The sequence below is a fragment of the Chelonoidis abingdonii genome, chromosome 1 (genome assembly GCF_003597395.2).
Source record: "Chelonoidis abingdonii isolate Lonesome George chromosome 1, CheloAbing_2.0, whole genome shotgun sequence".
Taxonomy (NCBI): Eukaryota; Metazoa; Chordata; order Testudines; family Testudinidae; genus Chelonoidis; species Chelonoidis abingdonii.
In genome coordinates this window covers 268,748,073-268,769,797 of record NC_133769.1, presented here as the reverse complement: position 1 = coordinate 268,769,797, position 21,725 = coordinate 268,748,073, and the positions used below count along the sequence as shown (strand labels likewise).

General features: G+C 42.2%; 1 protein-coding gene across 3 annotated transcripts in view; it reads right to left on the bottom strand.

Moving 5' to 3' along the window:
* Window positions 1–21,725, bottom strand: part of METTL21C (methyltransferase 21C, AARS1 lysine) — a 60,157-nt gene that overhangs the window by 5,920 nt on the left and 32,512 nt on the right. For 2 of the 3 annotated variants that reach the window (XM_032801190.2, XM_032801172.2), the window contains exon 2: window positions 1,459–1,610. In XM_032801190.2, the coding sequence (XP_032657081.1) occupies window positions 1,459–1,610 (152 nt within the window). Of the gene's footprint in view, window positions 1–1,458; window positions 1,611–4,438; window positions 4,509–21,725 lie in introns of those variants that run through there. The other variant, XM_032801162.2, reaches the window with a different exon arrangement.

Below are 21,725 nucleotides of genomic sequence, written 5' to 3'. Positions count from 1 at the left end.
CCAGCCCAGATCACCCTCCTGCACTCCAAACCCCTCATCCTCAGCCCCACCCCAGAGCCTGCACCCCCACCCCATCCCGGAGCCCCCTCCTGCACTCTGAACTCTCCACTTCTGGCCCCACCCTGGAGCATGCAGCCCCAACCAGAGACCGCACCCCAACCCCAATTTTGAGAGCATTCATGGCCCACCATACAATTTCTATTCCCAGATATGGCCCTCAGGCCAAAAGGTTTGCCCACCCCAGTGTCATACCTTTCTCTGCTAGATGGAAGAGCCCATTATTAAGTATTTGTTCCCCATATAAGTACTTAGTGACTAATCAAGTCAGCCCTTAATCTTCTCTTCATCAAGCTATATAGACGGAACTCTCTGAGCCTCTTACTATATGTCGTGTTTCTAATCCTTTTAATCATTCCCATGGGTATTCTCTAAACCTTGTCCAATTTATCCATATCATCTTGAATTGTGGGCACCAGAAACTGGACACACTATTCCAGCAACAGTCGCACCAGTGCCAAATAAAGAGAGAAAATAACCTCTCTACTCCTTATGATTCCCTTGTTTATGCATCCAAGAATCACACTAATGCTTTTGGGCACAGTGTCACACTGGGAGCTAATGTTCAGCTGATTATCTACCACTACCCTCAAATCTTTTTGAGAGTCCCTGTTTCCCAGGATGAAGCCCCCCATCCTGTAGGTATGGCTGACATTCTTTGTTCCTAGATGTATGTATTTAGCTGTATACATTTTAACTATAAAATGCATATAGTTTTAATACGGCTTGTTCCCTGCTTACAAGCAATCCAGATGGCTCCATATCAGGGACCTGTCCTCTTCATTATTTACCACTCCCCCTACTTTTGTGTCACATGCAAACTTTATGAGTGATGATTATATTTTCTTCCAGGTCATTGATAAAAATGTTAAATAGTGTAATGCCAAGAACTATCACACATTCAAAAAAACTGTCTGGAACAGGAGTGGACTGTCGTGTTTTCTTCTGCAAAACACAGCAAAATATTCCGATTTTCCAGTGGTCAGTTTCAAAAGTTGCAATTTATACTTTAATTTGTGTTTTATCTAGCCTGGGTTTTGGGAGTGGTAAAAAATGGTTAGAGGGCAATCTGCTAATAGGCTGTGGGCCAGGTTTTTAAAAGAGCTCAGCAGGCAAGAGCTCCCACTGTTCTCAGCGATAATCCAGCCACTTCAGTGAGATGCCAAAATAAGAGAAGAGCTCTTTTCAAATGACTCAGTGGTGGGTGCTGAGTGCTTCTATATATCTGGCCCTGTAAGAAAAAAAGTAATATTTAAGAAACAAGTAAAAAACTGAAGTGAGAGTAATCCTATCAAAAATGAAAATGGGATATTTGGGTGACTTTTTGGATTTGTGTACCTAGGAAAATCCAATATTCTACAACTTGCTGGCATGGCATAGTTTTTATTATTAAGTAGCAACCTGAATTGGATTCTGAATAGTCAGGGCAATTAGACTCATCCTGACATTCAGACTGCTGTTCATTAAGCTCCTTCTCTCTGCTTGGGCAGTCCATTGCTCTTTGAATTTCGTTGCGGCGTGGCAGGTGCTGTGTGGAGATCATAGCAGGAATGCTGAAGGGGGAAAAACAAAAAAATATAAAGTAACAAGGTACTATGTTCACTCTATAATAACTTAGTTGTGCAGCTCCTTTCAACTGAAGGATTCCCAAAGTGCTTTACCAATCCTATATTGAGCATACACACACACTCTGAAGAATCTTTGCTAACTGATAGTACAGTGGGAATTTAAGCAAGTGAGTTGCAATAACCAGAGGTCAGATCTGGCCAGATACAAGGGCTAACATTCCTATTCCTGTGAAAAATGCCATAAGAACTCTCAATGATCTCACAGACTGGGCTTCTATTTTAACTCCTCTGTGGTAGTACTTTTGTGTTATGTAGCAGAGCGGGGAAGTGGTTTTGTACTGATTCAGAAGGAGGAGTGCTATCAAGTGAATCACTTCCTGCAGAACCTCAGTTTTCCTTGAAGATCTCCTATCCATCCAGCTACTGATTAAGTCTGAGCCTCCACCATATTTTTTGTAGTTACATTTGCTGAAATAGAAATAATCACATCTCAGTTGATTGCTAGAAGGAGTATTAGCCTCCGTGTTGCACAATTGACTAGGTGTGTAATTGGGAGGGAGGAGGGATACAACTTGCCTCCCCTAGAAGGATAAATTAAGTGGCCACTACTGCTGGAAGCAACAGATTTGCAGGCCCAGCGTTCTGATTGGCGTGGCAAGTCCAGTGTTCTTGCCAATTGCATGTTGAATTCAACAAACAACTACATTTGGATATACTTTGTTATTTGGTGATGCTTTGGAACATAAAATTTACTGCACCTAAATGAAAGCCTGATACTACTGACGCCGATGGAAATTTTATCAGTGACTTCAGTGGGAGAAGGTGCAAGCTATGAGAGCACAAAAACCAAGCAGGCCTGGTGGAATAGTCATCGAAACATGGGTATGTGTATAGTTAATTATGTGCTTAAATTCATCAGTGTACAGTAAAACTTGGCAGCATTGCTATACATATATCTTTGCTGTATTCATTCATTGCCTAAATGTTACTGCAACAGGCCAAAATTCCAGTTTGACGATGTATCACCAGTGAAAAATCATACAATAACGAATACAGTCTTAGTAAACATCTATGTTTGATCAAATCTTTAGATACTGTAGCTAGTAACTCGTGTGTTTAAACTGAAAGACTGAAGAGATGACTTGCATTAGTGACATGCATAATACGTGTATTTGAATGTGCAGTTTAATGTTCACATTTAAATACATGCATCTTCTTGGTGCAAATTTCCCCAACACCCAGTAGTAGAGCTGGTCAAAAAAAGTCCCATGGGGAATTCTGGGAGTTTGACATTTTGTTTCTTCCTGAATCAAAATGAAAAGTTGAAACATGATGATTTTTCACTAAATAAAATATCCTGAAATACTTCATTTCAGCTGTCATTTTGATTTTCATCATGCTAAAAATTATAATGTAACAGATGTCAATAAAGTTTAAATGAAACATGTTGATAATTTAATGTCAAAAATTTTGCTGAAATTGTGATGTTCCTGCAAAATGTTCTGATTTTCATTGAATCTGCACTTTCAGATGGAAAACAGTTGCATCCACCAATTTTTGACCAGCTCTACACACTGCTATCTGTATCTGGATTTCTTTACAAAGTGATCAGATAGGCAAATGCTAAATTCAAGTCTTGTAGATGTGAAGTGTTTAAAAGTATTTTTAATTATCATTGAGTCAATTTACAACAATTACGGTTGGAATTGCGAGATTTCAGGCTAGAGTATAATTATTCTAGTGGAAAGTAGTCTTCTATGGAGTTATAATGAAAGTACCTGCTTGACCATATTTAACATCACTATCATGACAGTAAAATATTGAAGAAGCTACCAGAGGGATATTTGTGAGGTGGATAAATCTTAAGGCAACAGTTTGTTCTCAGTAGAAATAAGTTTTGCCTGTCAATTTTTCATTTAAAAGTCCTGTTGTTAACAAAATGAAAATACAAATAAGATGATTATGTAGATCGGTGGTTCTCAGACTTTTGTACTGGTGACCCCTTTCACATACCAAGCCTCTGAGTGCGACCCCAGCTTATAAGTGAAAAACACTTTTTAACATATTTAACACCATTATAAATGCTGGAGGCAAAGTGGGGTTTGGGTGGAGGCTGACAGCTTGTGACCCCCCATGTAATAATCTTGCGACCTCCTGAGGGGTGGTCCAGACCCCCAGTTTGAGAGCCCCTGATGTAGATGAATGAGCAACATGGCATTGACTGGTGTTCAGCTGTGAACACAACCCTTCCCAGATTTTTTTTTTAATCTGAAACTTTTGTGCATGAATCTGTATGCTAGCATGTTTTAGGACTGCATTTCATCAGTCAAAAGCCACTTCCAGTTGCACTTGCAGAAGCGCAGTTGGATTTTTATATATTATTCCTTGAAAATGTAGCTCTTTCTATTAGGACTTCACATAGCAAACACAGGTAAGAACAACATTTGTTGTTAAATGCCCATGCAATTAAATAAAGTTCTCCTGCATTAAATAATAAATAATGTTCTTAGAGATAGAAATCTAGTCCCTAATAAATCCTGGGAGACTTTACTTTTATGCTAGACCTCCTGGTGGATACTTGAGTATACTGGAGGGGAAAACATAGCTGGAAAATAACTTGCCATCATTACTGATGCAGTTATTTCTCAGTAATTCAGTAAACTTAATTCCTCTGACCAATGATAATGTCAGACAATTCCAAATTTAAAAAGGCATTAGATAAATAAATGTAACACATTCCTTGTTAGTTGCTATCATAGGAGCATTTAGGTACATTCCAAACAATGTTAGTTGAAGAATAGTTGTATCATTACCTTCTTTAGGAGAGTGAGTTTGAAGTTTCCTGTGCATCTTCTCAGACCACCCTAACGGTTTTTATACAGGCATGCACCTGGGAGGATTAATTTTCTGTTCACAAAGTCCAGCCAGTAGGAGTGCAGTCTATTTAGGGTAGCATTACCAAACAGCACTCTGAGAACTTACTAGGTTACACTAAATTTTTTCACATATGCAGAACAAAATGAAAACCACTATCAACTTTGGGAGTTTCTAAAATGTACACACACCAAAAACTGAATCAATCTCGTCAAATTCTGCTGATGCCTTTCTTATGATGTGTTTTTGCAAATGTTTGCATTTAAGCAAGACTGATTTGGTAACTCGGAATATATACTCTATTTCCCACAAGAGATTTGTGATATTTAACATTTAAAAACAAAATAAAAAAAGTGTATAACTCAAGCCCATGGCACTGCAAGGTTGGACAGCGCTTCTTAGCAAGCACTCATCTTTTTATTTAAAACCAATCACAAAAATCTTTCTTGTGATTTTTAATTTTTAGAAGTTTGAAACTATTCCAAGTCTTAACAACATTGTCTACGGCTGTCCTGACCCAAAAAACCTAACAAGGTCTATCTGGTACACAAATAACATGTGCAGCCATTTGGCAGCAGACCAAACAAAGAGAGAGAAGGTCACATGGCAGAAGAGGATCCTGGAAACGGTTAAGTCTTAGGGCCCCTCTGAGAAGAGACTATAATTGGGGGAGTTGTAGGGCTTACCCCCCACTGTTTTGGGGAGCCAGAAGGTGAAGGGTTGAGGGAATCTGGCAGCCCTATCGATAGAATGACAGCCTTCTGGCAGACTCCTTTAACTAGCCTATAGATGCTGTAGGATGTGTATAATTCTCTATTGAAAGGACAGTGCAAACTTGAAAACCACATTAGTCCGACCTAGCACCTACTCTAGTTACAATCTACCCTTAAGATGACTATACATGAAGGAAATCAGCAAAAATAGATATTGCCTTCTGTTTACTTTGAGAATGTGAGTACTCCACATATACTGCCAGTTTCACTGTTGAAAAGACCCTTTTAAAAATTGAACAGGGACCAGACAACACTTTTTATAAAAGGAACTTTAGAGGATTTTTTTCCCTCCAAATTCACAACAGTATTAAAGAGTGCATAACTGGATGCTTTTGAAATTAGAGGGATAACAAAGATAGGAAACAAAGAGGAGTCTTTGTGGCACCTTAGAGACTAACACATTTATTTGAGCATAAGCTTTTGTGGGATAAAACCCACTTCATCAGCTGCAGGAGGACTCCTCGTTGTTTTTGCTAATACAGACTAACCCAGCTATCACTCTAAAAGATAAGAAACATAGACCTAAAAAGTTAAACTCCAATGTATAAACATTCACATCTCAATGTGTCGCAACATTTTGACTCTATTCGATACTGCTCCTTTAAAGAACTTGGAAAGAAAAGAATATATCCCTCTTCTTCCTTTATCTCCATCCCTTTTTTACTTTTAACTTATCATGCATTTCACACATTAACCAGAAGGTGACCTCAGTATTCACACCAAATATTAAGTATATCAATGGAGAGACAAGGCGGGTGAGGTAATATCTTTTATTGGACCAACTTCTGTTGATTAGAGAGACAAGCCTCTGAGCTACACGAGCTCCTGTTCAGGTCCAGGAAAGGTACTCCAAGTATCACAGCAAGATGAAGCTGGAACAAACTGTTTAGCGTAAGTAATTAGCACATATTGTAAGGGACCATTCAAAGTAGAGTGGCCAGATCAGAAGAAAAGCTCTATGTGGCTGGAAAGCTTGTCTCTCTCACCCACAAAAGTTGGTCTAATAAAAGATATTACCTCACCCACATTGTCTCTCTAATAACCTGCACCTACACTGCATATGTATATCAGTTGTGATATTAAAAGATTTCTCTCTCAAAAAAGAGGCAGCAGTATACATTTAAGAGGAGGCTGTATGGACTATTTCTAAGACACTTGGGAGCAGATATTAAAACATCACTATATTGATCAAGTTTTCACTGTCTATGTTAAAAGCTGCTGCATCTTTATCCAAACTATGTACAGACCACCTGACTTTAGGTAAGTTTGGTCAAGTCACAAATAAGCTGTTCCAGAGCCACTTCAGTTGTCATAACTAGAGAGCAGACTATGGCAGGCTCACTGCTGGACTAGTCATTCTCAGACTTAAATGCTGTTTCTTTTTAAAATTATTTTTAAAACAGGAAATGGAGAGATCTGTTAGACTGGAATTTTGTTCAGATTTGTAGGTTCAGCCTATCAATATGGTATCTGGATGCCTAGAATTGCCTCTGAAAGGAAGGGGTGGAAGCTCATACATTCGGGTTATATTCAAGTACATGAAATCACAAGGTAATGTTTTGGGGAACATTCCTGCATTGGCAAAAGGACAGGCCATCTATCATAGGGGTTACTACTGTAAATTCCAACATTAAGGGGTTTTCTGTAACAAGCTCCCTATTATTTACAAAGGTGGCACTCCAGCCAATCTCAGTTGGGGGGTTATACATTAGGAAAGTAGGCAGATTCGAAGCTGCTTAGGGCTTTGTAGTTTAAAAGAGAGGCATTAATTGGAGTTGAGGGAGGAGATTACTGTAATTCCTACTACTTGTTAATACTATTTACCATTTAAATTCCAACAATGTGCTTGGTGCTGTACATGACTTACCTAGCCTATGATTAAGAAAATAAAATGAGCTGAGCTGAATCCATGTGTGTAAGCGACATAACCAATGTAAGAACTGAGTGAAAAATGAATTACAAGTTGTCATAGTATTCCTTCCCAGATCTGAACCTTAGAGTTCAGAAAATGAGATACTAGCATGAATCCTCTAAGCTTAATTACCAGCTTAGATCTGATAGCACTGCCACCACCCAAAAATATAGTGTTTTGGGACACTCTGATCTCCCCAACCTTCCCTGGGGACCCCAAGAACCCAAATCCCTTGGGTTCTTAAAACAAGGAGAAATAAACCATTCCCCCCTCCTTTCCCCCTCCCAGACTTTCCCTCCCTGGGCTACCCTGAGAGACTACTGATCCAAACTCTTTAAATCACAATACAGAGAAGCATGTCCCTTCCCTTCCACAAAGAGGCAAACAGATTCAAGGAAAACAGAGAGAGATTCCACCTCTCCCCCCTCCCGTCTTCCCCACCAGTCCTGGTGAGTTTAAACCCAATCCCCTAGGATTAAACAAGGAAAACAAGGGGGAAAAATCAATCAGGTTCTTTAAAAGAAATCTTTTAATAAAAGAAAGGAAAAAGTAAAGAATTATCTCTGTAACTTCAAGATGTAAATATTACAGGGTCCTATAGTTTACAGACACTACAGAGAACCTTTTCCCCCAGTACCAATACAAATCAAAATATTCCCAGCAACTACACATATAAAAGTTAACCAGCCAGATCCACATTTGCAAATAGAGAAAAACAATCAAAAAGACTAAAACCGCCTGTTGTTACTTACTATTTGAACAGAAACTTAGAGAGCCTGTAGTAATGTCTGGTCTCTCTCAGACCCCCCAAGAGAAGAACACACAACGGACAAAGAACAGAAACAAAGCTTCCCTCCACCCAGATTTAAAAGTATCTTGTCTCCTGCTTGGTCCTCTGGTCAGGTGTTCCAGTTCCCTGCTTGTAACCCTTTACAGGTAAAAGAGACATTAACCCTTAACAATCTGTTTATGACACAAGTTTATTGAAATTTGGCTTCTTTTTTGGTGAAGTGGTTGTGATCTCAAATTTAGTCATTGTTCAAACGTATTTGCCTCATACTTCCTGCAAGTAATTCTTGTTCTGTAGCCCACCCACAAGCACTTATCTCCAAATAGCTCAGTATCTGAGTTCTTCTGACTGGACATGTCATTTCACCGGGATGAAATTCACCCTTAGGTAGAGGGCCAGCCCAAGTACCACTTAAGCAAGGCTTAAATGGTGCCATATCCCTTATTCCTAGGCCCTCTGGAGAAGGTTGGAGTTCACCCATCAACTGAATTTCAGTTCTCTGAGTGTAATTCTTAAAATCAGGGTGCCTGGGCAAGGATTTGCAGTTACGATCTCAACATTATATTCTACAAATATTCAATGTTTTTTCTGTCAACATTCCTGTGCGTAAACTCATTTGCTAGACTGTGGAAAGCAAAACAACAGCTTGGAAACAGTTGAGGCAAATTTGTTAAATATTCTAACAAATTTCCCAGCTCTTGCTACACGCAGACCCAAATAATGGTGGATGCTCTAGAGTACTGTTCCATTTGTACAGAGGTCAAATTGTGGGGGACGGGGGGATAATAGGCAGCAAGATTCTCCTAAACTTTGTGCCTGCCAGCATGCCCAAGAGCAGATATCACAGTGATGGGCCACATCTCAAAATGTAGCCCCAGACTAGAATAGGGGCACATTTCACCCATTATAGATCAGACAGCAAGTCAGGGTAGCCCCCAGTTGAAACCTGCCAGGGATGGCAATGATGGTAGCCAATGCCTGCACCGGGGGTGGTCTTCCCTGCATGGAAGTCAAGGGTGCAAACACTGGGTGTGGCAAGGTGCTCTCTCTTCCCCTGCTGGTTTGCTGGAGTTCTTGGGTCCCCTCTTGGATAAATGAGGAGAGAAAGTGTCAGATCTCCTGCTCTGGAGTAGACTGTCCTCTCCTTGGTTGCTGCGGGGATGTGTTGTATCCTCTCCTTTCGTGGGCAACTGCTTTTCCTCCCTGACTGCAAAAGGTATTGTGGTGTCTCAGAGCAGCAGGCACTCCTCCGCTACAACAGCAGATGCTTGGCCACCTCTTATTAACACCTGCACCAGTGACACTGTCACATGCTCTCTCTGCTGGTCTCTCTCTTTGCCTGAGCCAAAGCTGTCATGCCCCATTGACAGCAACACTGAATATCCGTAGGGTTGGAAGATGTCGATTTCACTCTGTGTGCACTGATTGAAATTTGCCAGTAGGCAAAGTAGAAAAAATGCCACTTGTGAACTTGTTACCGTTTGATTTACGGCTATTTGCTTTGTATATTTTGACATCCAATGCCGACAATTTGTGTTTTCACGGTTATAAAGCTTTAACTTTTTGAAACTCAACATCTAGTGCCATTGTATAATTGTCTCAACCCTCCCATAATTTCCCACAATTGGGAAAATGTAAATTGATAAAAATGGGGGGGAGGGGAACATGCTTAAAAATAAACCTTGTTCTTTGCTGAAATTATTAAAAAAAAAAAAAACTGAATTCTGCCAAGCCTAAGTATATGCATGGGTGGCTCTGATTGGCCAGTGGCAGCACTGAAGGTGGAGCAGGATGGTGAGTGGCTCCGAGAGTTGCCAGCATGGCATATTGTGAGATGCCATACAACCCAAACGCGACATTTATATTTCTTTTAAAATGGAAAATTTATGGTTCTTCCTGGAGGCCTTTTGCCCCACTCCAACTCAATCACCTCCTCATAACAGGTGACCTCCTTGGTGAGAGGCACAGATGCGGTTTCTTTGGCAGCCCATCAGTGTTGCTAATTTGACTTCGATGGAGGTCCATGTGGGTACAGTTTCAGTATGAGTGTCTTAGGCTGAAACCTGGACCTAGAGCTGAAAGGGTCTACATCCGATACTAGCATCCTGAGTCATCCAATCTGCAAGTATTTTCGTATGTTAAATAATAAAACACATGTCGCAGGAATAAAGTGCTTTGGGAACTTGGCTTATGCCATATTTTACATAAATAACCATCTGATCAGTCTTGTCTACATAGAACAACATTGGCTCTTCCATGTGAATCTAAGCAGCCAGGCAGAGATTTGAGACTGAACACCAGGATACCCCTACAAGAAACCTTCCTACTGTTGTTGCGGGGTAATCTCTAACAGCGCTCTTATAAATGAAAATTGATATTTACTGTGCTTTTTTGATGTAATAAAATAGCCAGGAATTACCTTCAGGCTGAGTCATGGAAAATTAATAGAGTGCACAGATTAATTGCTTGGTTAGATTTATAACCAAAGAGGTTTTCCCTCCCATCTGAGAGTGTGCGGAGTAAAAAACATTGCCAAGACAGCCATCAATCTTTAAAAATTTCTTCCATTTTAGTCTTGTTTATTAAGGTTTAATGTTGCCATATTAATGTAATCAGGCTTGCTCCCATCAGTGCATGAAATGCAGTGATGTGCTATCCAACGAGGGAGTACAGTGGAGTGGGAACAAATAAGCAATTGCTCTAAATGTTTCTTTATCATTATTTGTATTACTGTAGTGCACAGGGCCCCAAGATGTTGAGCAAATGAAGAGAGCAGGCTGATAAATGTTTCAGTCTTTGTGCTTCTGGTAGGAGGTCTTTAGCATGCCTCATCATCAGCTGCTGTGTTTCGTTAACAGTTTGGTGTGTATTTACACACAGGCTGTACAGTGTTTGATTTGGAATAAAAACACTGCAGGCTTTTAGCGCCTAACAAGGATGTTGTTTGGGAAACCAGGGCTAGATCACCTGTGTTCAGGGCAGAAATCAGTGTTGTAGAGAAGTTAGTTCTAACCTATCTTTCTACTCCCATGAGCCTCAAATGTTCTATGGCTTAGGCTGCTCTACATCATGCTGGGGAGAGTGGTTCCTAGGGAGTGCTCGAACAGCTGGGGCTGGCTAGCGTGCAGTGCACTCTGGCTCTGCTTTTCTTTCAGTGTGCTCCCACCCAGTAACACTTCCATGCCTGAGAGAGCCAGTTTTGTGCCACCCAGAACATCAGAGCAATGGGGACTGAGCCAGAATATGGCCTTTGGGCTTTTGAGCAAGACCTGTATTCAAGTGTATTTGGCAGAGATCCCAGAGGCATTATTGAAACAAATAATGTATATTATAAAATGAGACCGATTTTTTTAATCTGTTCATTTCCTCACTCCCCACACCTCTGAGTGCATCTGGTTCCATTACAAACTCCTCCTCCTGTTGGCCCCTCAGCATCTGAATCACCCTAGGTTGGACTACTTTATATTCATGTACACGCTCTGTGGGCCAAATTCAGAGATGATGTATAAGTGCAAAGGGGACAAGATACATGTTAGCATGTGGATGTGAATCAGTGAATTTGAGGCATTCTAAGCTGATGTTATACACACATTGTGGACACTGGACTTCATGTGAACTTAAACTCTTTTGACTTAGAATTTTTAGATCACCTGTGGAACCTGATATTTTGTCTTCATGTTGTTATCAAAGGAAATGGACACACAGTTGTTTGCAGCTGAAATCTATTAGTTTGTTATTATACCACACATTTTGGTTTCTTCTGTAAATGATCAAAATGCAGAATCTGGCTAGCCCAAAATTTTTGTGTGTGATTAACTTTTCAAAACCTGAAGCTATTCTGTTCAAGGGATTATATTTGGGTTGGTTTGTTTTGTTCTTAGTCTTTCCCCCTTCCTACTGGTATGTGCATGGGTTTCTTTATAGTTATTTTCACTGTTTCTTCTCCATTCTGCCCTTGGTGCTTCATTCTTGCCACCAGCTTTGCCATCATAGGCTTGTCCTGGGTGGATATACTACTTCTTGGGGAAATACCTTAACAAACAGCTGAGTTTTATTTGTAGGTGTGAACGTAGTTAGAGCAGAGTCTGAACTCAACATAAGGTGTTCTTTATCCTGCCCTAGGGTATTGTATTACAGTACCTTACATTTTTTACCAGTTTAATTTCCCAGCTGGTTATTTTAAAAAGGACTTGAAATCTGCTAGTTTTTCCCTTGTGGCACAGGAAAAGATCCTGAACTAACACTGCAGAGCCTATTATAAAACTAAGGTTAATTTACTGAACTGGAAATTTTATCTTACCTCATTATATATGAGACCAGTTATGATGTATGGAGATGAAGGAAACTGTTCTAAATCTTCAAGGATCACTCCATCAATTAACTAATTTGATCTACAGTTCATGCTACATTGGGATGAAGATTGGAGTAGTTTTTTTAAATAGCTTTTTTATTAGGATATTCAGTAAAATATTCTCAATAAAAGTTAGTGTTCACTTAGGACTAAATTCTGCAATTCTCACTCAGTCAAAGCTCTGAGGTCAGAGAGTTTTGCTGTGGTAAGGGATTATCCAAGAGGTGAGTAGTAAGGGATGCAAAATATAGTTGATAATGCACAACTGAGGTACTTGTCATGCCTTTTTTGGCTATGGTGAGCCAAGCTTTATTTATTATTAAAAAGATAACAATAACTGAAACATCTTTGAAAGGTCACTGCAGAAGCGCATCGCACAAGTTTTGATCATCTTTAACCTCTACTGGAAAAACTAATTGCTTGGAGAATTTTTTAAGTGCTTAGTCTGAAAAAGCATCTGACTTCTATCATTAGATGTAACTTGACCTTATTAAAAAGCATCTGATGGAAGAGTCACTTCTAAAGTGTTAGATACCTTCAAAACAAATTCTTTCTAAAATATGTGGCCTTACTGAAGCTCATTTTATTCAAATACAAATCCAACAAGCACTCTCTGCAACAAAATTCTGGTGGGCATTCTGCTCTTGAAGCATCTGTAGGATTAGGTCCCAAATCTGCCATTATTATGAGAGTGAAGTGTGAACTCCTCAGCATAGATTATGGATGAAATCCTGCCCCACTGAAGTCAATGAGTGTTTTGCCAATTTTTTCAATGTGCCCAGCCCGTATTTGGCACTGTATATGTACACAGAATCATAGGACTAGACATACCTTGAGAGGTCATCTAGTCCAGTCCCCTGCACTCATGGCAAGACTAAGTATTATCTAGATCATCCCTGACAGGTGTTTGTCTAACCTGCTCTTAAAAATCTCCAATGATGGAGATTCCACAACCTCCCTGACAGGTAGGAAGTTTTTCCTAATGTCCAACCTAAACCTCCCTTGCTGCAATTTAAGACCATTGCTTCTTGTCCTATCCTCATCATATAAGCAGCATGTGCATTTTATGTTGTACAGTAAGTATTGTCCACGGACTGTTTGGACCTTAATCCCAGTGTACTGCTTTAAATATGGGGCTTGATTAATATCATTAGCACAATATGGCTGGAATTGTCTGGACCGTTATCTGGAAAATTAGAGCAGTATGTATTTTTAAATCTTGTATTATTGTACTTTTGGTGTTATGAGCAGTATTATCTAAATCATGTATCAAAATCTACAGTATCATAAATTTGGTTGCAAAAAACCAGATTTTTGGTTCATTAATTCCAAAGCCAGAAGGGACCATTATGACCTCCTGAATAACACATGCCAAAAAATAATTCCTGTTTGAACTAGAGCGTATCTCAGGGGTCAGCAACCTCTGGCACGCTGCTCATCAGGATAAGCACCCTGGTGGGCCAGGCCAGTTTGTTTACCTGCCACGTTGGCAGGTTTTGACAACCACGGTTCCCAGTGGCCATGGTTCACCGTCCCAGGCCAATGGGGGCGGCGAGAAGTGCCACAGGTGAGGGATGTGCTTACCCTGACAAGCCACATGCCAGAAGTTGCCGACCCCTGGCATATCTTTTTGGGAGGAAAAAAATCAAATTAGATTTAAAAAATGCTAATGATGAACAATTCATCATAATCCTTGGTAAATTGTTCCAGTGGTTAATTACCCTCACTGATAAAAAATTATCTTATTTCCAGTCTGAATTTTTCTGAATTGCAAGGTGACGCCTATTTGGTCCTAGCTATTTGCCAATAGTAGCAATGCCCTTGATGGCTTTTTTCTATCTGTGTCTGCCTAGGACCATTCTTTTCAGATGCAGAACTTGCTGCCATGATCTATGCTTAAGATGGGGCTACACCTTATATCTACCCACAAACAAGCCAAAGCAGAACTTGGCAGCTCCTATGGTAAGTGTCCTATTTTGCCATATACAGATTACTCTGATGCTCCTGGATCTGCATTGGTTGCCAGTTGGGTTGAGCTGAAGAACATTTTAGTTCCTGCATGCTTGAGAGATCACCCCTCTCTCCTTGGCAATTAGCAGAGGTGCTTGAGGTCTCTTGGTTTACTAGAAAGGGAGCTGCTGGCAAGTGCCTTCCAGAAGGCACCTTTGAGTTCAGAATTTGCTCCCTCTTCGGCATGATTTAGCACAAATTTGACTTTTTGGGCACACAGTAAAACCGAACTGTTTTGGAGGGGAGGGAGGTTTCTTAATATGTGTCACTTAAATCTAAACATGTTTACCTAGTTTCATATCAGCATCAGAATGTTTGTTTGGTTTCTGTGTGAGATATTCTGTAGAAGTGATGAGAGAGAAGTTGCAGGAGAGCTGTCCTAGGAGTTTTGATGGGATCTTGGCAAACCTTGGTTATGTGGTTTGTGCACAATCCCAGTTACGCAGCTTGTGTATAATGTGCTGAAAATGGTCCAGACAAAACAGAATTACATTATCTGGAAAATATCAGTGATACGTAAAGCTGTCAGATTTGCCTGGCAGCTTGTGTGGGGTGAGTCAGAAAAAATATTTTTGGATGACTCTTTAACCCTGGTATTTAAAGCCACTCCCCTCCCCCCAAAATGATTGCTTCATTACCTTTCAGTCAATTCTGGGTTCAGTGAATGTTTTACTCCTGTGCGTCCATCTGCGAATCAGACAGCCCCAACCTAAATAGGGTAATGGCAGAGGTTCAGTTCAAATCGTCCAGAGTTCAGAGATCAGACTGACTCAGTGCTCTGTCAACAATAGGATCTTCAATCAGACTTCTCTAGCCATGCCGTGTGCAGAGCTTCAGTGACCGTGGTGAGGTGCACTTCAGTGTCAGATGGAAGGTGGGGGAAGGGAGGGAATTCTAAGCATTTCATTAAAACTGTCATAAGTATTAGTAAAAAATCTCCAATACTAGAGTGCAGAGGGGCCAGCAAAAAAGATTTTAAAGCAAAAAGAGTAAAACAGCATTTGGAATCTGACCAATAGACTAAACACTGGAGGCTGCACAGTGGGGAGGCAAAACAAACCCACTAAAATGGAGGGCGTCGTTGAGGCAGCTCACTTTGAAAGTTGATTTCCATGGCTGTGAGAACGGTTCTGTCCCATCTCACAGCAGCCGAGTCTAGCCCAAAATATGTGGCCTTTCAAGCCACGCTTGCTCTGTAAGGCCAAAGATTCTGGTTTAGCAGCAAACTGCCCAATTCCAGGGGAAGGATCGGCCTGGCACAGAAGACCAAAGTCGCTGGGAGTTATGTTATGCCCAAAAGGAAGTCAGGTTATATGCATGGGCACCCTACCTCCTTTGTGCCACAACTCAAACTTGGAACTATTTGCTGCCACTGCCCCCAGGCAGGGCTGAACTCTTGCAAGTGTTTTCTTCACAGCTGGTGAGAGGGGAGACTAGGACTGCCCATGAGCATAATTCTAGAGAGGAGTAGTCAGGGCCGCCCAGAGGATTCTGGGTGTCTGGGGTTTTTGGTGGCGGGGGGCCCCTGCTTCAGCAGTAAGTCGGTGTGGGGGGGGGGTCCTTCCACTCCAGGATCTGCTGCCGAAGTGCCCAGAAGACCAACAGCGGGGACGCCCCGCCACCGAATTACTGCCAAAGAAGGACCCGCCGCCAAAGTGCAGTCAGGTCTTTGCAAGTAATTCGGCAGTGGGGTGGGGGGGCCTGCCGCGGGTCTTCGGGGCACGTTGGCGGTGGGTCCCGGAATGGAAGGGCCCCCCACTGCCGAATTATCGCCGAAGTGTAGCCAGGTTGTCCGCCCCGGAGCAGAAGGACCCCCCGCCAGTGAAGACCGGGAGCAGAAGAAGCTCCGGGGGCCCGGGCCCCGGGAGAGTTTTCCAGGGCCCCCAGAGCGAGTGAAGGACCCTGCTCTAAGGGCCCCAAAAAACTCTCGTGGGGGCATCTGCGGGGCCCAGGGTCTGGGACAAATTGCCCCACCTGCCCCCCCCCCGGGCATCCCCTGGAGTAGTGACTCTTCAATATGTCTGAATCCACTGCAGACAGGAATGGGACTGTCTGTCAGGGAGAGCCTGCCAAATTCTGTACTGGGCCCAATTAAAATTCTTTCCTGTCTGGTTTGATGACATTCAGTCAGCTAGTGGAAGAACTTTCCCTATGGGGTTCGAACATCAAGGGAAGCTGTTTTCAGCTTGGAAAAGAGACTAAGGGAAGGATATGATCGAGGTCTATAAAATCATGACTGGTGTGGAGAAAGTGAATAAGGAAGTGTTGTTTACTCCTTCACATAACACAAGAACTAGGGGTCACCAAATGAAATTAATAGGCAGCAGGTTTAAAACAAACGAAAGGAAGTATTTTTTCACACAACGCACAGTCAACCTGTGGAACTCTTTGCCAGAGGATGTTGTGAAGGCCAAGACTATAACATGGTTCAAAAAAGAACTAGATAAATTCATGGACAGTAAGTAAGGCTACGATTTTGTCATGGATATTTTTAGTAAAAGTCAGAGTCAAGTCATGGGCAATAAACAAAAATTCAAGGAAGTGGTGACCTGTCCCTGACTTTTACTAAAAATATCCATAACAAAAGGGAGGGAGGAAGGTCCAGCACCCTGCCCTGCTGTGGCTGGGAGCTGCGGCCTCTGCCCCTACCCAGCAGCTGGGAAGATGCAGGGGATCCCTCCCCACCTGCGGCAGCTGGGGAGCTGCAGAGGTTCCCCTGCCACGTGCTCCGGGGAGCTCCAAGGATTCCCCTGAACCTGCTCACAGTGGCTGGGGAGCTGCAGGGGATCCCTGCACGCATGGAGACTGGGGAGCTCTGGGGCCCCTGCCATTCCATGCAGCTCCTGGCCACCATGGGTGGTGGGGATACTCTGCAGCTCCCAGCCTCTTCGGGCTGAAGTCACGGAGGTCTGGGAATTCAGATTCCATGACTTCCATGACCAAAACATAGCCTTAACGATAGGTCCATCAATGGCTATTAGCCAGGATGGACAAGGATGGTGTCCCTAGCCTCTATTTGCCAGAAGCTGGGAATGGGCACGGGGGATGGATCACTTGATGATTACCTGTTCTGTTCATTCCCTGTGGGGCACCTGGCATTGGTCATTGTCAGAAGACAGGATACTGGGCTAAATGGACCTTTGGTCTGATGCAGTATGGCCGTTGTTATGTTTCTGATTTCCTGCCTCCTCACCTCCACACATCCAGCCTAGATGCTGTGCGTGTCCCCTGGCAATGGGCAGTCACTGATAGGATAGGTTACCTAAAGCAATGTTCTACAGACAGTACAGAGGAGTTATTTCAGACAGAGAGCAGCTTCTGCTGCTACGAGCTGTTGGGGAGGTAACAGATGTGCAAGTTCCTTTCAGGACTTTTGGATATTGGGAGTAAAAACCAAATCCCCCCACACCTCGGATATATTACTAGCAGCTATTTTACATCTTTAATAAATGACATCCCCATTTACTTATTCCAGAATAACCCATTTACATTTTCAGGGAAAGAGTTTATAAATAATTGTGCTGTTATCTGCAAATGGGCTCATTCTCTAGAACTGTCGGCTAAAATTAAGATAAATATCTAAATTCAGAAGTACTGCCTACCCGCTAAACTCTGAAAGTCAAATATCTACCTGTTCTCTTTAATGATTCTAGCCCTATCTGTTAAAAGAGAAAAGCAAACTTTTTTTGGTAAAGTTTTTTCATTGAACAACTGGGTAACATTACAGTACACATTTCTCAGAGGAGTAGTTTATCACTCCGTATAACAAGTTGTCAAGCTAAACGTACGACAGTAATAACAGCACCTGGTATAAATATTGGGTAATCCAGCATTACAACAATAGCAATATCTAAATTATACCTGGTGTTCTGAGTCATCTTTTGCCTCTTTCTCTTGTCCTTCTCTGTGCTATAATTGTGGTGTGGATGGTTTGTGAACTTTGATATACAGTTAGGGTGACCAGACAGCAAATGTGAAAAATTAGGACAGGGAGTGGGGGGTAATAGGAGTCTATATAAGAAAAGGACCCCAAAATCAGGACTGTCGCTATAAAGTCAGGACATCTGGTCACCCTATATACAGCAGCACTGAGTTGTCTTTCTTCATCTGCGCAGCTAGGCTTGGAGAAAAAGCATCCAAAGTATTGACTTGTTCAGGCATTTGAACATATTTAAAGAAGTGATCCGATCTGGTAGTACTGCATTAGGGAACTGCTTGACTGGAGAATTGTTTGTTCACTATTCTAAGGACACTGTGTACTGTTATGCTGGCTAGTTTGTGGTATGTGGTTATTTCTCTTCCTGTTCTTGGACCCACACTGAAATGTGCTACAAGGGTTGCTATGAGCCATGTCCTTGCTGTTTTGTGCAGGAAGGGCTGTTGGAACTCATTTGGTGATCACAATACCGTGCGTTTTTCCATACCATAATTCACTCACCATTTTTGAAGTATGACAGAAAGGGTAATATCCTTATTTTGAGTTTTATCTGATCTATAGACATAATTTACCCTTTATTAAGAATGACTAGTATCAGTATTGCCAGCTACAATCATTCAAAAGCCATGAGTCAGGCAGGGGTGAGCTGGGGCCAGTTAGTACAGGTTTGCACCAATGGGTTGTTAAATTTAGAAGCGGTTTTAGAACTGCTTGTAAATTAACTTCCCTGGGAGGGAAGCTTTGATGGGCTCTGGCTGGGAAGCATGTAATTCCTCCTCCTGGCTGCGAGGGGGCGCTGTGCTGCTCTGAGGGAGCCATGTGGGCTGCCTCCTGGCCCTGTTACTGCTGCTGCTCCTTGGACCTCTGGCCCTGGGGGTCCTGCTGCTTCCAGGTGGGTTCCCGGCTGCGTCCTGCTGCTCGCAGCCACTGTACCCGTGTGAGTGCCTGCCCCCCCCGCCACAGCCAGCCCGTCTGCACCGCCTGCCCGCAGCCCCTGCCCACAGCTCCTGCCCTCAGCCCCTGCCCACATCCACCCCCTCTGCCCACAGCCCCTTTCCCCGCCATAGCCTGTCTGCACCACCTGCCCACAGCCAGCCCATTGCAGTCAGCCCGTGTCACACTCCCTGCCTCCAGCTAGCCCTGCCCCACGCCCTTGTGTGCAGCCAGCCCCATGTCCTCTGGTGCCCTGCAGTTCCTAGGGCAGTAACCCTGCACACCTGCTTCAATGAGGGGGTCAGCGAGCAGCTGGGACCCACACATGTGCACACCCTAGGCTGACCTGACAGCAAGTGTGAAAAATCGGGACAGGGATGAGGGGTAATAGGAGCCTATATAAGAAAAAGACCCATAAATTGAGACTGTCCCTATAAAATTGGGACATCTGGTCACCCTAGCACACCCCAAGGGAGTGGCGAGGACCCACACATGTGAAATGGAGCTCATTTCTAGTTCAGGCCCATCTTTTTAAAAAAGAACTGTAGGTAGGGTTAACATACATCTGTATTTTCCCAGAGATGTCAGGCTTTTAGGTTCTTAAATTGCTGTCTGGGTGGTAAATTTTAAAAATTCCTCCCGTGAAAATACGGATAAATGGTAACCCTGTTGGTACAAAAAATACATTCTGTGGCACATCCCTTAAATCAGAACTTTTTATAGAGAACCGGTTGTTAAGATTTTAGCAGCTCATCACTGGAGTCAGGCCTCAAAAAATCTTAAAAATCTCATGATTTTTAAGCTAAAAACCAATATAGTTTGAATTCTTTTTATTTGCCCGTGCGTTTCTGAGCCATTAGGCTTCACTTCAATCATGTTTTCAAGGTCTTCCCTGAAATCATGATGTCTAGAAACTTACTTTTTCTATACAAAAATGAAAGCAGAGACTCTCCTGTTAACACCTGCCCCCAGCATTGGGGGCTTTAAGAATCTCACCCAATATTGCAAGATTCATGATAAAGTTGCAAGGATTGGCAATACTGTAATAGTCTGTCTGAGCTAACTGAGAGATATCCAGTGTCTTACTATCAGTGGGGAGAAAAGGAGTTTCAAAGGGCTTGGAAATAACAAAGATGGGGATAGGAGGAAATTAATTTCCCTGTTGTTGCAATGAGGAGTGTCTTTGAGACTATTTGTTGACTATTTGAGACTATTCAGTGTGGAAAAAACAGTAAGGGCCCAGTTCTGTCCACTTCCATTAACATAATAATCAGAGTGTCATAGCAGTCATTTCCTAAAACTAATGGGAAGAATTGCTCTACTTTGCATAAATTCTGAACAATTATCTTCAGTTCAGCTAACATAGATGAGTCATTTACTTTGCATATTCAGTGCATCAGCAAAGGCCATATATATCTGATCTAGCGACCAAGGAAATTATGGTCTGGCTCAAGCTGGATTATATTTAAATGGAAGAAATAGCCAAAGTTCTCACTGACGCAGTGCCAGATTTTTTACAAAAGTTATATTTATGTTGTTTTTTTGTTTAAACATATTAGTGGTTTGTGTGCACTATTCAGATCAAGAGCTGTATCTCTTTACTACAGGTATTTCTGAGGGATCTCAGCACCAGGCTATAATTAAAATAGCACTGACCATGTCCAAAAAGGCAATAATCTGTCTCCTTTTGATCACTGTATGCAGGTCAGATTGGCGTGGGATGCCACTAATCATGAGACGGCCTTATTTTAGATCTGAACGTGGACAGTGTTAGGCCAGGTTTACTCTATATACTTACATCAGTAGAACTGTGTTGTTTGGAGTGTGAAAAATCCACACCCCTGAGTGACACAGTTATACCGATGTAACTGCTGGTGTAGACAGCGCTCTGTCGGTGGGAGGGCTTCTATTCGTGGAGGCGGATTAACTACATCAGCGGGGGAAGATCTATCAGTTTAGTAGTGTCTTCACTGAAGAACTGGTGCAGCTGTCCCAATGCAGTGTTTTAAGTGTACACCTGCCCTTAGACTCTGATTGCCCATCTCCACCAGTAAGATCTCCGATAGGTGGAATATCGCTCCTTTGCTCCCTACCCCGAAGAGTTTTTTCTCCTTGAATCATATCCAGGGAATAGCACAATATATCTCAGTTGCCTGATGAAGGAAAAGTGCACAGTAAGGAGCACATGCTAATGAAGAATCTAAGTCTAGTTGGAAGTTAGCTTTGCAGAGACAAGACTGCATTGCACTCTTGCAGCGGACTCCTGAAAGTAACTGTAAAGTTACTTGCAATGGGTTTTTTGTTTTGTTTTTTTTTGACCCTTCATCAGCCAGATGTTGCAATGTCATATTTACACCAGGGATGAACAAACAAAACAAGGCATACTACAGTTAAAATCAGGTGAGCAATGCCTAAAAGTTTCCTAATTCTATGCTAGTTTTGTAGGATGGAGACTTTGACTGGATCACCCTCCTGCTCCTGCCCATCAAAGGCAATCCCTTTTTCAGACACATTGTTAGT